Source organism: Heliangelus exortis, chromosome 23 (assembly GCF_036169615.1).
Source record: "Heliangelus exortis chromosome 23, bHelExo1.hap1, whole genome shotgun sequence".
Lineage (NCBI taxonomy): Eukaryota > Metazoa > Chordata > Aves > Apodiformes > Trochilidae > Heliangelus > Heliangelus exortis.
In genome coordinates this window covers 4,591,123-4,606,682 of record NC_092444.1, presented here as the reverse complement: position 1 = coordinate 4,606,682, position 15,560 = coordinate 4,591,123, and the positions used below count along the sequence as shown (strand labels likewise).

At 49.7% G+C, this 15,560-nt stretch overlaps 1 protein-coding gene across 1 annotated transcript in view; it reads right to left on the bottom strand.

The window, feature by feature from the left end:
• LOC139806803 (tyrosine-protein phosphatase non-receptor type 11-like) overlaps positions 1 to 15,259 on the bottom strand; it is a 37,453-nt gene extending 22,194 nt beyond the window's left edge. The window contains exon 1 of the mRNA XM_071766928.1: positions 15,151 to 15,259. Within this exon, the coding sequence (XP_071623029.1) occupies positions 15,151 to 15,164 (14 nt within the window). The 5' untranslated portion in view covers positions 15,165 to 15,259. The remainder of the gene's footprint in view (positions 1 to 15,150) is intronic.
• Positions 15,260 to 15,560: the final 301 nt, after the last annotated feature.

Here is a 15,560-nt window from a genome sequence, read left to right as displayed (position 1 = left end):
CCCAAGCACACCCACAGTGCTTGGAATCCCTTTGTATCCCAGATGCACATGGAAAAAAGGGCAAGAAAAACAGAAAAAGGGCTCCACAGCCTGGGATTCCCTCCCAAAAAGAGTTTTGATGCAAGATCCTTGAATTTTGGAGAAGCTGGGGAAGGGTGATGGGAACAGGAACCCCCAACCTTCTTCTTCCTGCCCTAAAAACCCACCCTGCACTTAACCCTGCTCCTTGCAGCAAACCTGGGAGCCTCTGATGGGCCTTGAGGGAGCCCAGGGACCACCCAGCAGCTCCCCCCTGGTAATTAATGGGCAATTAATGCAGGGGGATGGTGCTTCCCAGAAAACAGCAGGAAAAAACCTAAGGAAACACCTCTGGGGGAGAGCGGGATGGGAGGTCTGACAGGTTGTGTCTGTCCCTCGTGTCCATCCAGGCTCCCAGGGGAATTCCTGGGATGAGGATTTCCTGGTTTGGGTTCCCTGTGGGATGCTGAGAGCAGGAGTGGGGCAGGAAAGGGGGCTGGAAAGTTCAGCATCTGAGGCTCCTCCCCAGAGGAAAAGGACCTGAGGGCCAAGAGTCCATCCCAAGGGGGAAGGGGGGAGGGAGAACTGGAACTTTCTTGTTTTCCCACAGAAACAAAAAAAGCAGAAAAAAAGCAAAAAAAAAAAAGCAAAAAAAAAAGCAAAAAAAAAAAGCAAAAAAAAAAGCAAAAAAAAAAGCAAAAAAAAAAAGCAAAAAAAAAAAGCAAAAAAAAAAGCAAAAAAAAGCAAAAAAGCAAAAAAAGCAAAAAAGCAAAAAAAGCAAAAAAGGAAAAAAAAGGAAAAAAAAGGAAAAAAAAAGGAAAAAAAAAGGAAAAAAAAAGAAAAAAAAGGAAAAAAAAGGAAAAAAAAAGGAAAAAAAAAGGAAAAAAAAAGGAAAAAAAAAGGAGAAAAAAAGGAAAAAAAAGGAAAAAAAAGGAAAAAAAAGGAAAAAAAAGGAAAAAAAAAGGAAAAAAAAGGAAAAAAAAGGAAAAAAAAGGAAAAAAAAGGAAAAAAAGGAAAAAAAAGGAAAAAAAAGGAAAAAAAAAGGAAAAAAAAGGAAAAAAAAAGGAAAAAAAAGGAAAAAAAAAGGAAAAAAAAAAGGAAAAAGAAAAAAAGGAAAAAAAAAGGAAAAAAAAGGAAAAAAAAAGGAAAAAAAAGGAAAAAAAAGGAAAAAAAAAGGAAAAAAAAAAGGAAAAAAAAGGGAAAAAAAAGGGAAAAAAGGGAAAAAAAGGAAAAAAGGAAAAAAAGGAAAAAAAAGGAAAAAAAAGGAAAAAAAAAGGAAAAAAAAAGGAAAAAAAAGGAAAAAAAAAGGAAAAAAAAAGGAAAAAAAAGGAAAAAAAAGGAAAAAAAAGGAAAAAAAAAGGAAAAAAATGGAAAAAAAAGGAAAAAAAAAAGGAAAAAAAAAAAGGAAAAAAAAATAAAAAAAGGAAACAGAGAAAGTGCAACTTGGAACCAGAGCTGGGTCCCCAGACCAGAGCAACAAAAAAAAGAAAAAAAAAAAAAAAGAAAGAAAGAAAATGAAGTGGTGCTGGGGCTGGGGCCGGGGCCTGGGGCTGGGGCCTGGGGCCTGGGGGCCGGGGGCCGGGGCTGGGACTGGGGACTGGGGCCCGGGTCAGGATTCAGTCAGAAGCAGCTCCAGGCACTTTTGGCACCAAGCCCAGGCCTGGGGTGGGAGGAGAAGCCGTGGCCAAGGGAACCTTTCACTGGGTCGAAACTTTTGGAATAATTCCTCCTGCATTTCCCAGGAGCTGCCGCTTCCCTCCAGCATTACTCATTTCCTCCCTCCCAAAGCTTCCTTTTTCCTGCTGGAATTCAGGCTTCTTGGGATAAAGCAGAGCTGAGCAGGACTGTGACACCCTCAGAAATGCCCAGAGCAGGGAATCTGGGAAGCCTGGGATGCTGAGCAGCTCCAGGAAATCTTTATCCAGAGGAAAAAAAAGCAATTCCATGCCTGGAATGGGGCTTTTTTGCCATCACCCCAAGACATCTCCCACCAAGCCCAGGTTGTTCCGAGCCTCATCCCTGGGTTTCCAGGGAGAAGAAACACTGGAACAGGGAGAAGACTTCCAGGGAAGCACCTCAGGGGCTCAGCACCAAGGGATTTCTTCCCAATGTCCAACCTCTTCCAGCTCAAATCCATTCCCATCCCACCCCTTGTCCCTCCTCAAATTTCCTGGAGCCCCTTCAGGTGTTCTAAAAAAAAAAAATAAATAAAAATTGTCCAACCTCAGAGGAGCAGCAGCTGCTTTGGCTGCTTCCAGTCTGGTGCCTTCAAATCCCATCAGGAAGCTCCTTATCCCAGCACAGCCCCAAGGGATCCCAGGAATCAAACATTCCCTGCAAATCCCCCTCAGCTCTACACACAGCTAAAATATTCCCTTTTTTTTCCAGCATCCTGGCACTGCCATCAATATCCCCCAGACTTCTGGAAGTCACTGGAAACCAAACAAACCCCAATTTTTCCTGCATTTCCATAGGAGCAAAGGAGCATTTTTCCTGCATTTCCTCCAGCCATGAGGATGGGGAAGTCTCTGCTGCCTTCTCCTGCTTTCCCTTGATCCTGAGCTTTCTCCTGAGGGATCCCAGACCTCTGCTGAGACTGTTTGACCACTTCATAGAATCCTAGAATCCTAGGGGTTGGAAGGGACCTGGAAAGATCATCTAGTCCAACCCCCCCCTGCCAGAGCAGGGCCCCCTAGAGTACATCCCCTAGGAACGTGTCCAGGTGGGTTTTGAATGTCTCCAGTGAAGGAGACTCCACAACCCCCCTGGGCAGCCTGTTCCAGGGCTCTGTCACCCTTACAGTAAAAAAAATTTTTTCTGATATTCAACTTGAACCTCCTATGCTCCAATTTACACCCATTACCCCTTGTCCTATCACTGGTCACCACTGAGAAAAGCCTAACTCCATCTCCCTGACACTCACCCCTTACATATTTGAAAACATTGATGAGGTCACCCCTCAGTCTCCTTTTCTCCAAACTAAAGAGACCCAGCTCCCTCAGCCTTTCCTCATAAGGGAGATGTTCCACTCCCTTAATCATCTCAGTAGCTCTGTGCTGGACTCTTTCAAGCACTTCCCTGTCCTTCTTGAACTGAGGGGCCCAGAACTGGACACAATACTCCAGGTGTGGCCTCACCAATGCAGAATAGAGGGGGAGGAGAACCTCTCTTGACCTACTAACCACACCCTTTCTAATGCACCCCAGGATGCCATTGGCCTTCTTGGCCACAAGGGCACATTGCTGGCTCATGGGCATCTTCTTGTCTACCAGGACCCCCAGGTCTCTTTCACCTCCACTGCTCTCCAGCAGCTCAGCCCCCAACCTATACTGGGACATCGTGTTGTTCTTCCCCAAATGCAAAACTCTACACTTCCCCTTGTTGAATTTCATCATGAAATTCATCATCACTTGCCCTGAGAAGGAGCCCTGAGAGAAGACACACACCTTATTTTCACCCAATTCCAGAAGAATCCACACATCCAGCATCCTCTGGCTGGATGAACACCCCAACTTCCCACCACCAGCACAACCTTTGGAACAACTCCCAGAGCCAGGAGCATCCATCCCTCCAATATTCCTGCCCAGGACACATCCCACCCCCAACCCAAAGCAAAGGAGGAGAAGATCTGAGCTGGTTTTGGAGGTTAAAAAGCCCAGGACCAGCAAATGGACCTTGGCCCAAGGTCCCTCTGTGGGACATCCCAATGGATGCTCTTCCAAGGAGGGTGTGGAACAACCTTGGCTGCAGCCAGGGAAGCTTCAACCCCCTGGGGACAGGAGAGCTCTGAGCTGCAGGGCACCCAAGGCTTTTGTCACCTTCAAGGAGGGGGTGACACCCACCCCCCACTCAGCATCAGGTTCATTTATGGCTCCTCAGCAAAGATTTTCCCATAAATGTCACTCACAAGACAGAGCACTGAGCAAGGTGGGTTTTGGGTTTGGTTTTTTTTTTTTTGGGAGGGGGGGGGGAAGGAAAACTGGTTTTAACTGGAGATGAGCAGTGGGACCCTGACTGGGACCAATCTTGGTCATTGAACTCCAGTTTGAGTCCTGTCCCTGGAGAAGGGTGTTTGGGAGCCCCCCAGCCTGGCCAAGGGGGTGGCTTTTGCTCCAAGAGGAGGGGACAGGATGCACACTTGGCCTAAAAAACTTCCAGGGATGGAGCTTCCACCACCTCTCTGGACAAACCTCTGCCAGTGTCACCCCAGTGTCACCCCAGTGTCACCCCAGCCCAGCTGGGAGACCCCAAGATACTCAGATGCCCCAAAACATCTTTGCCTCCTCACTTGCTTTTTGGGTTTCCCCCTTGCAGGTCCCAAGGCTCCACTTGGGTTCCTCTGAGCTCCAAAGAAGGGGTCAGAACCCTCTTTGGGGCACCTTATCCCAACAGTTTGAGTCCTGTCCCTGGAGAAGGGTGTTTTGGGAGCCCCCCAGCCTGGCCCAAGGGGGTGGCTTTTGCTCCAAGAGGAGGGGGAGCCAGCAGCAGAAGCATTCCAGGAGCTTCTTCCTGAAAAAAAAAAAATCCCAGGAGCAGCAAACACCCTCCTGGCAGGGAGCTGCTGCAGCCAGTCCCCATTTCCTGCTGGCATTAATTGTTAATGAGGAGAAATCCACAGCTCTCCCATCACCCTGCTACCTCTGCCCGATTCACTCCCTTTCCCTGGATTATCCCACTCTGTCCCATCCATCCACCTCCTCAAAAGCAGGGGTTGGAAGGGACCCTGAAGCTCATCCAGGTCCAACTTGGCCTTAAAACCTTCCAGGGATGGAGCTTCCACCACCTCTCTGGAAAAACCTCTGCCAGTGTCACCCCAGTGTCACCCCACAGCCCAGCTGGGAGACCCCAGCTCAGGGACCCCAAGATACTCAGATGCCCCAAAACATCTTTGCCTCCTCACTTGCTTTTTGGGTTTCCCCTTGCAGGTCCCAAGGCTCCACTTGGGTTCCTCTGAGCTCCAAAGAAGGGGTCAGAACCCTCCTGGGGTCACCTTATGCCCCCAGGACATCAGTCCCTTGGGGAGAAGTCTGTCTACACAGCCTCCTGAGGTGGCTTTTCCTCTTTTTCCCCCCTTTTTTTCCCCTTTTTCCTCTGGGCTAAATATTTGTAGAGGCCAAAGAAAGGAGAAGAAATAACTTCACACCGTGGCACAGCCACCCACGGGTGACAAGAGGTGGAAGGATTGTCCTGGCTGATGCCTCCTCACCCAAGAGGGACCCTGTTTGCCCCAAGAGCACCAACCCTGGCCAATTCCATCCCATTTTCTGCTCCAAAAATTCAAGGCTCTAATGCCAAACACCACATTACAGGTTTAGGTGTGGAGAAGCCTCTCCAAAGCCCAAGGATCCACTGGGTCCTCCCTTCTTCTTCCTGAGGTCAGCAGGGACCCCAAAACCTGCTGATTCCAAACCCTTCCCAGGTTTCAAACCCTTCCTCTCCAACTGCACTTCTCCCAGCTTGGGGTATGGGGGGAAATGGGAAGAGTTGGGAGATGGGGGTCAAAAAGAAAGTCTGGGAGATGGGAATAAATGGGAAGAGCTGGGAGATGGGGGTGAATGGGAAGAGTTGGGAGATGGGGGTGGATGGGAAGAGTTGGGAGATGGGGGTGGATGGGAAGAGTTGGGAGATGGGGGTGGATGGGAAGAGTTGGGAGATGGGGGGCAATGGGAAGGGTTGGGAGATGGGGGGCAATGGGAAGAGCTTGGGGGATGGGGGGTCAAAAAGAAGGCCTGGGAGATGGGAATAAATGGGAAGAGTTGGGAGATGGGGGGCAATGGGAAGGGTTGGGAAATGGGGGGGCAATGGGAAGAGCTTGGGGGATGGGGGGTGAATGGGAAGAGTTGGGAGATGGGGGTCAAAAAGAAGGCCTGGGAGATGGGAATAAATGGGAAGAGCTGGGAGATGGGAATAAATGGGAAGAGTTGGGAGATGGGATCAGTGGGAAGGGTTAGGAGATGGGGGGCAAAGGGAAGGGTTGGGAGATAGGGGTGAATGGGAAGAATTTGGGAGATGGGGGTCAGTGGGAAGTGGTGGGAGATGGGGGTGAATGGGAAGGGTTGGGAGATGGGAATAAATGGGAAGAGTTGGGAGATGGGGGTCAGTGGGAAGGTTTGGGAGATGGGAATAAATGGGAAGGGTTGGGAGATGGGAGGCAATGGGGAAGAGTTGGGAGATGGGATCAGTGGGAAAAGCTGGGAGATGGGATCAGTGGGAAGGGTTGGGAGATGGGGGTGAATGGGAAGGATTTGGGGGATGGGGCTAAATGGGAAGATTGGGAGATGGGAGGCAATGGGAAGAGCTTGGGGGATGGGGGTGAATGGGAAGAGTTGGGAGATGGGGGTCAGTGGGAAGGTTTGGGAGATGGGAATAAATGGGAAGGGTTGGGAAGAGATGGGGGGGCAAAGGGAAGGGTTGGGAGATGGGGGGCAAAGGGAAGGGTTGGGAGATGGGGGTGAATGGGAAGAGTTGGGAGATGGGAATAAATGGGAAGAGTTGGGAGATGAGGGTGAATGGGAAGGATTGGGAGATGGGGTCAGTGGGAAGGTTTGGGAGATGGGAATAAATGGGAAGGGTTGGGAGATGGGATCAGTGGGAAGAGCTTGGGGGATGGGGGTGAATGAAAAAAGCTTGGGAGATGGGGGTCAGTGGGACCAAAAACCAAAAAACCAAAACCCAACTCCCCAAAAAACAAAAAAAACCCCAAAACGAAACAAAAAAACCCCAAACAAAAAACCCAACCAAAACCCCAAACCAAACCCCCCCCCAAAAAAACAAAAATAAAAAACCAAAAAAAAATCCCCAAACCCAGAAACCTCCCCCCAAAAAACCCGCAAAACAACAACAAAAAAAAAAACGCCAAAACCCAAAAAAACCCCAAAACAAAAAACCAAAAAAACCCCACAAAACCCAAAAACCAAACAAACAAAAAAACAAAAAAACAAAAATAAAAAAACAAAAAAAAATCCCCAAACCCAGAAACCTCCCCCCAAAAACCCTCAAAACAACAACAACAAAAAAAACGCCAAAACCCCAAAAAACCCCAAAACAAAAAACCAAAAAAACCCCACAAAACCCAAAAACCAAACCAAAACAAAACCCCCCCAACAAACAAAACAAACCAAAAAAACCCCAAAAAACAAAACCCCCACAAAAAACCAGAAACACAAAACCAACCAAACAAAAAACCCCCAAAAACCAAACCCCCCCCCCAAAAAAAAAAAAAACCAAAACACCCACAAAACCAACAACAAAAAAACTATAAAAAAAACACCCAAACCCAAAACCCCCAGACCCAGAACCCAGCTCCCTCAGACACATCACAGGGTTCCTGCCTCCCCCCTGCTTTCCTGCCAAGAATTTCCTCCTTCCCTTCAGCAGATTTCCTGGAATCCCATCCAAGCAGGAATGCTGCTCCCAGGGAGCCCCTTCCCAGCCCTGGGATTGGGAATAATCCCACCCAGAGTTCAGGGAAAGGATCCACTGGTGCTTCCAGAACTGGAACCTTAGGGATTCATCCCTCAGACAGCTCCCCCTTGGAATTTTTAGCTGATAAAGGAAGTTTTTAGGGAAGTTTTTAGGGCATCCCGACTGGAAGGATGGGAGGGTGAACAGCACAGAGATGGGGATTACACCAGCAAGACCCCCCCCCAGCCTCCAGCTGGACAGATATATTAAAATATTTATAAAACAGAGATAAATTTTATTTATATAAATATTTTTTATGTTTTTTATATATATATATATTATTTTATTTATTTATATGACACCTATACGACCACTCTGAATGGGATCAGCCCCCTGGGATTATGGAGCTGTGTGTCTAAGAGCATCTAAATATTTAATTTATTTAGATTTGCATATAAATATTTCATCTATTTGTATTTGCATATAAATATTTCATCTATTTATGGTTTTTTGCACGTTTCCCTTTCCATTTCTACATCTAACACCATATTGAGAAATATTCCTTGGAATTCCTCTGAGCAAAACCTGCACCTGGACCCTGCATATTTTATATCTCTATCAAGAGCTTTAAATATATCAAATATATGGGAAATTGGCTCATGGAAAAGCAGCTGGAACAGGCAGAGAGGGAACTCCCCTCAGCTGGAGAGGTGGGAAAAAATACCTGGGGGAAAAGGGGAAAAAAAACCTGGGGGAAAAGGGGAAAAAAAACCTGGGGGAAAAGGGGAAAAAAAACCTGGGGGAAAAGGGGAAAAAAACTGGGGGAAAAAGAAAAAAAAAAAAAAAAACAAACCTGGGGCAAAAAGAGAAAAAAACCTGGGGGAAAAGGAAAGAACCTGGGGGAAAAAGGAAAAAAAAACTGGGGGAAAAAGGAAAGAAAAACTGAGGGAAAAAGGAAAAAAGACCCTGGGGGAAAAAGGAAAAAAAACCCTGGGGGAAAAAGGAAAAAAAACTGGGGGGAAAAAGGAAAAAAAACTGGGGGGAAAAAGGAAAAAAAACTGGGGGGAAAAAGGAAAAAAAACTGGGGGGAAAAAGGAAAAAAAACTGGGGGGAAAAAGGAAAAAAAACCTGGGGGAAAAAGGAAAAAAAACCTGGGGGAAAAAGGAAAAAAAACCTGGGGGAAAAAGGAAAAAAAACCTGGGGGAAAAAGGAAAAAAACCTGAGGGGAAAAGGGAAAAAAAAAAACTCTGGGAAAAAGGAAAAAAAAAGAACTGGGGGGAAAAAGAAAAAAAAACCGGGGGAAAAGGAAAAGAAACCCTGGGGGAAAAAGAAATTAAACACAGGGAAAAAAAACCCAAAAACCTGGGGGAAAAAGGAAAAAAAAAACTGGGGGGAAAAAAGAAAAAAAAACTGGGGGGAAAAAGGGGAAAAAAAACGGGGGGGAAAAAGGGGAAAAAAAAACTGAGGAAAAAGGAAAAAACAACTGGGGGAAAAAGGAAAAAACAACTGGGGGAAAAAGGAAAAAAAAACTGGGGGAAAAAGGAAAAAAAAACTGGGGGAAAAAGGAAAAAAAAACTGGGGGAAAAAGGAAAAAAAAACTGGGGGGGGAAAAGAAAAAAAAACTGGGGGGGGGAAAGAAAAAAAAACTGGGGGGGGAAAAGAAAAAAAAACTGGGGGGGAAAAGGAAAAAAAAACTGGGGGGGAAAAGGAAAAAAAAACTGGGGGGGAAAAGGAAAAAAAAACTGGGGGGGAAAAAGAAAAAAAAAACTGGGGGGAAAAAAGAAAAAAAACTGTGGGAAAAAGGAAAAAAAAGTGGGGGAAAAGGGAAAAAAAATGGCGGAAAAGGGAAAAAAAACTGGTCGAAAAAGGAAAAAAAAACCCGAGGGAAAAAGGAAAAAACCTGGGGGAAAAGGAAAAAAAAAACCTGGGGCAAAAAAAACCAAAAAAAACAACCCTGGGGGAAAAAGGAAAAACAAACCTGGGGGGAAAAAAAAATCCTGAGGGAAAAAGAAAAAAACCTGGGGCAAAAAGCAGGGTCCTGACCCCCCCCCCCCACCTCTCCAGGACCTTAGAGCTGGGATTTTCCTGTACCCAAAGGCATTTTCTTCCCCCAGCCCGGCTGCAGAGAGGGAGAAGCCCCGGGCCAACCCGAGCCGAGGTTCAGGAGCAGAAGGGCAGGAAAAGCTCCGGTGGATCCTGTCCCCGATCCCAGGCCCCGCAGGGAAAGGGAAAGGGGAACTCAAGCTGCTCCTGGGCCCTTTCTCCATCTGCTCCTCCCGGTTCTGGTGCTGAATTAACAAAACCCAACGGTGCCAAAACCCTGACCTGGTTTTGCTTCCTGGAGCCGAGATTATCCGGGGAAAGGGAAGGAGCCAGCTGGGATCACAGCCTGGAGACAGCCAGGAAGGCTTCAGGATCCAGTGGGATGGAGCTGAGCCCTTGGATGAGCAGGAATTGCCCTGCACCAGCCTGGGAAACCATTCCCTGCTAATCCAAGCTTTTAGGAATTTCCCTGACCCCAACTTCCCAACTCTCCTCATGATAAGGGATCCAAGAGTTGAGAGGGAAACACCCACAACAGCACAAAAAAAAAAAAAAAAATTCAAAATAAATCAGTGTGGGCAAAGGAGCTCAAGGGGCACCTGTGACCATCCCAATCCCTGCAGGGCTGGGGCAGCCCCTGTTTTCAGAAAAAAAAATAATAAAAAAAAAATTAAAAATAAATCAGTGTGGACATAATAGCTCAAGGGGGACCTGTGACCATCCCAAACCCTGCAGGGTCCCCTGCAGGGACAAGGGGACAGCCAGGAAGGCTTCAGGATCCAGTGGGATGGAGCTGATCCCTTGGATGAGCAGGAATTGCCCTGCACCAACCTGGGAAACCATTCCCTGCTAATCCAAGCTTTTAGGAATTTCCCTGACCCCAACTTCCCAACTCTCCTCATGATAAGGGATCCAAGAGTTGAGAGGGAAACACCCACAACAGCACAAAAAAAAAAAAAAAAATTCAAAATAAATCAGTGTGGGCAAAGGAGCTCAAGGGGCACCTGTGACCATCCCAAACCCTGCAGGGCTGGGGCAGCCCCTGTCTTCAGAAAATAAAAAAATTAATTAAAAATAAATCAGTGTGGGCAAAGCAGCTCAAGAGGCACCTGTGACCATCCCAATCCCTGCAGGGCTGGGGCAGCCCCTGTTTTCAGAAAAAAAAAAAAAATAAAAAAAATTAAAAATAAATCAGTGTGGACAAAATAGCTCAAGGGGGACCTGTGACCATCCCAATCCCTGCAGGGTCCCCTGCAGGGACAAGGAGACAGCCAGGAAGGCTTCAGGATCCAGTGGGATGGAGCTGAGCCCTTGGATGAGCAGGAATTGCCCTGCACCAGCCTGGGAAACCATTCCCTGCTAATCCAAGCTTTTAGGAATTTCCCTGACCCCAACTTCCCAACTTTGCTGGAGCATCCCCCCTCCTCATCCCCTCTCCAAGAGTTGAGAGGGAAACACCCACAACAGCCAAAAAGAAATAAATTAAAAATAAATCAGTGTGGGCAAAGGAGCTCAAGGGGCACCTGTGGCCATCCCAATCCCTGCAGGGTCCCCTGCAGGGACAAGGGGACAGCCAGGAAGGCTTCAGGATCCAGGGGGATGGAGCTGAGCCCTTGGATGAGCAGGAATTGCCCTGCACCAGCCTGGGAAACACCCACAACAGCACAAAAAAAAAAAAATAGCCCGTTTTAAAAAAAAAAAAAAAAAAAAAAAAAATAAATTAAAAATAAATCAGAATCAGTGTGGACAAAGCAGCTCAAGGGGCACCGTGGCCATCCCAATCCCTGCAGGGCTGGGGCAGCCCCTGTCTTCAGAAAAAAAAAAAATTAATTAAAAAAAAAATCAGTGTGGGCAAAGGAGCTCAAGAGGCACCTGTGACCATCCCAATCCCTGCAGGGCTGGGGCAGCCCCTGTTTTCAGAAAAAAAAAAAAAAAAAAATTAAAAATAAATCAATGTGGACAAAAAAGCTCAAGGGGGACCTGTGACCATCCCAATCCCTGCAGGGTCCTCTGCAGGGACAAGGGGACAGCCAGGAAGGCTTCAGGATCCAGTGGGATGGAGCTGAGCCCTTGGATGGGCAGGAATTGCCCTGCACCAGCCTGGGAAACCATTCCCTGCTAATCCAAGCTTTTAGGAATCTCCCTGACCCCAACTTCCCAACTCTCCTCATGATAAGGGATCCAGGAGTTGAGAGGGAAACACCCACAACAGCACACAAAAAAAAAAAATTCAAAATAAATCAGTGTGGGCAAAGGAGCTCAAGGGGGACCTGTGACCATCCCAATCCCTGCAGGGCTGGGGCAGCCCCTGTTTTCAGAAAAAAAAAATAATAAAAAAAATTTAAAATATATCAGTGTGGACAAAGTAGCTCAAGGGGGACCTGTGACCATCCCAAAGCCTGCAGGGTCCCCTGCAGGGACAAGGGGACAGCCAGGAAGGCTTCAGGATCCAGGGGGATGGAGCTGAGCCCTTGGATGAGCAGGAATTGCCCTGCACCAGCCTGGGAAACACCCACAACAGCACAAAAAAAAAAAAAATAGCCCCTGTTTTAAAAAAAAAAAAAAAAAAAAAAAAAAATTAAAAATAAATCAGTGTGGACAAAGCAGCTCAAGGGGCACCTGTGACCATCCCAATCCCTGCAGGGCTGGGGCAGCCCCTGTTTTAAAAAAAAAAAAAAAAAAAAAAAAAAAAATCAGTGTGGACAAAATAGCTCAAGGGGGACCTGTGACCCCCAGACCCAAACTTCCCAACTTTGCTGGAGCATCCCCTCTCCTCATCCCCTCTCCAAGAGTTGAGAGGGAAACACCCACAACAGCCAAAAAAAAAAATTAATTAAAAATAAATCAGTGTGGGCAAAGGAGCTCAAGGGGCACCCGTGGCCATCCCAAACCCTGCAGGATTGGGGCAGCCTTTTTGGAGGGAAATCCACCTCCAGGAGCTGATGTTAACTCCTTTCCCTCTTTCCCAGCATCCCAGGAAAGCTGGCTGGGAGGAGAAATCCCTGCAGGGAGGGCAATGCCACCCCCTGATGCTCTGGATACACTTGCAGCTCCATTTTAGGGACAGAAAGGGCACATTTGGGAATCTGCAAATTTCCAAGCTCTTGCCATTCCAGCAGAGCTGTGATGGAGTCCCTGAGCCCCAAACCTTTTCTGCAGCCCTGCCAGTAAAACTGGGAGAGGGAACTGGTCCTCCCAGCAGGCTGGGGTTGTAAAGGAATAAAAGCACCAGGGCAGCAGCTGGGGGCTCGTTATTTGCAGGTGGCTGAGGCTGACACATCCCAACCAATTCTCCCCCTAGAGCCTCACAGCCCCATTCCTGCTCCTGCAGCCATTCCAACCCCCCTGATCCATGTGCCAGGGGTAGGATGGGATGCAGCATCCCTTAGTCCCTGTGGATCCTCCTGAGAGCATCCCTGGATCCAGCAGAGCATCCGTCAGGGGACAGGGACAGCAGGTGACAGTGCCACCTGTAACCCTCAGCAGCTCCCAGGGTTTCTCAGCTGGTGCCAGGGGAATTCCCAGCCGTGGGGATGGTCCCTGAGGAATTGGAGCAGCTGGGATGGAGCTGGGGAGAAATCATTTCCCTGTGGCTCCCCCTCCTTCAGCTGTACCCGGCCTCGCAGCAACCCAGCACTGCCTTGGGGTGAAAAAATTCAGCCCCAAAAGGGTCACTGGCCCAGGGCAGGGTGAGGTCCCCATCCCTGGAAGGGTTTCAAAGCTGAGGAGATGCTGAGGGACACGGGTCAGAGGTGGTTTGGGTGCTGGGGAAGCAGTGGGACTTCAAGTGGGATCTGAAAGTTCTTTGCCAACCAAAACTATTCTCTAAGTCAGCCTAAAAATGCCAAATGCTCCCTAATCTTCCCACACGACCCAGAAGGAAGGATGCAGACACGATGCTGCCAACCCAAAAAGGACCCAGTACTGAGTCCCTGAGCTGGGCTTTGCTGTGACCACCCCTCCCCAGGGACTTCTGAGCCCCTTGACACCCCAGCCCATCACCCGCCAGGTCCATCTGGGCAGAACCACCCCACGTGGAGCCAGCACAGCACCAGGCAGGAGGACACAGGACACGTCTGGGGGGGACCCAGGAGCTGCTGGGCAAGAGAAGAGGAACTTCTGGTAGCCAGGCAGAGGTGCCCCGGGGAGAGAAAGGCAAAGCCAAAGGAGCTGAGGAGCATTGCAGACCCAGCAGCAGCAAAGCCAGAATCCTCCATCTGCCTCCAGGTGGGATGAGATGCTGGGAGCAAGCAGCTCCCAACACAAGCACCCCCCCAGCTCCTGGCCAGGATTCTCAGGGCTCCTGCAAGGGCTGGCAGCACCATTATACCCAGTTTGCTCCAGTCTGCTGCTGGAGGGGATGGAGTGAGCAAGGTGAGGGCAGGGTGGCTAAATCCTGACTTCTTTCTGGGCACAGAGAGCCCAGAGCAGGGCAGAGAATGTCACCCAGAGGTCCCAGCTCTCTGCTTCATCCCAACCCCCTCCATGGGCAGGGACACCTCCCCCAGCCCAGGGTGCTCCAAGCCCCATCCAACCTTCAACACCCCCAGGGATGGGGCAGTCACAGCTTCTGGGGGCACTCTGGGGCTCAGCACCCTCCCCCCAAAAGAATTTCTGCCTCAAATCTTCATCTAAACCCCCCCTCTTTCAGCTCCATCCCCCCTCAGCACCTTTGGTCACCCAACCCAGGGGAACACTGCCTCTTCCTAAGCTCCTTCTGCACCAGAACATTCCCAAAACACAGGACAGGGGAAGCAGCCAGAGCTGGATGGACCCAAACCCCACACACCAAGCAAGCCCCTCAGCCCTGGCATGGCAGGAATGAGGAATATCCAGAGTTATTCCCTGTTCCCCAGGGCTGTGGAAACCCCATTCCCCTACTCCTGGGGGCTGCACCAACACCCAAAAAGTGATGACTCCCATCCTGTGCCCATCAGCTGCTCCCCAGCCTCAGGCCTTCCCAAAGCCCACTTGGCCTCTAACAGCACCAAACTCTTTTTTTGGGGTCACCTTAAAGGACAGAGCAGAACGAAGGACCCCAAACCAGCTACTCAGGAGCCCCTGGGCATGGGGGTGCAACCCGGTGCAGGGCGAGCCCATCCCCGGGGTGTCTGATCCCCCCTTAGCTACACGAGAGAAGAAGGGACCGAGGTGGGACGATGTCCCCAAGTCACACCATCTCCTCGGGTGACTTTTGCCTCCCAAAACTGAAGCTTTGAAACAGTTTCTTAGGGAGAAGCCGGGGGAGGCACCACCAACACACCAGATGCACCGAAGCATCTTTTTTTTTTTTTTTTCTTTCCCTTTTTTCTTTTTTCTTTTTTTTCCCCCTTTTTTCTCTCCTTTTCCCTCTCAGAAATAACAGAGTTATTTCAAGCAACTTTTCAAGCTTGGTCCCCTCTCAGCATCCCCCTCCCCAACCCCTCCACGGCCGGCGGGACGAGGCGCGGCTTTTCCCGCGGGCGCGGAACGTTCTTCCCTCCCCGGGACGAGCGGACGGAGGGGACAAACCGCGGGCTGGTGGCCAAAGGCGACCGAACCCCAAGTGCGACCCATCCCAGAGTGACCACCCCACTCCCAGCACGGGCAACCGGGGGGAAACGGGAAGAGGAAAGTCCGGGCGAGCGGTAGCCACGGGGACCCCGGCGGTAGCCACGCAGGGTGGGCTGAGTCCTCGTCGCTTACCTGCGGGAGGTCATGGTTCCGCGGGGTTCCGCGCTGTGTCCCCCGCACCCCTGCTCGCTGTCCCCGCACCGCCGGGCGGATGGGGCTGGGGGTGGCGGGGAAACCCCTCCCTGTGACGTAAGGGAATCCCCGCCCCCCCCCTGGGCGGGGCACCCGGAGGGGGGGGGGGCAGGGACCGCATCCCCCGGGACCCCCGGGTGAGGAGGTGAAGGAGGGGGACAAAGGGGAAGGGTCCCGAGTGGCACCCAGGCTTCCCTGGCACCCAGGGTGGCGATTTGGGGCCATTTCTTCCCCAAAAGGGTCCCCCAGGTTTCCCAGGGGTGGGGTCCCCATCCCTGGGGGGGGGTTGAAGGGCGTGGAGATGTTGGGGGACCCCTGGTGGGGGGGGAATGGTTGGACCTGATGGTCTG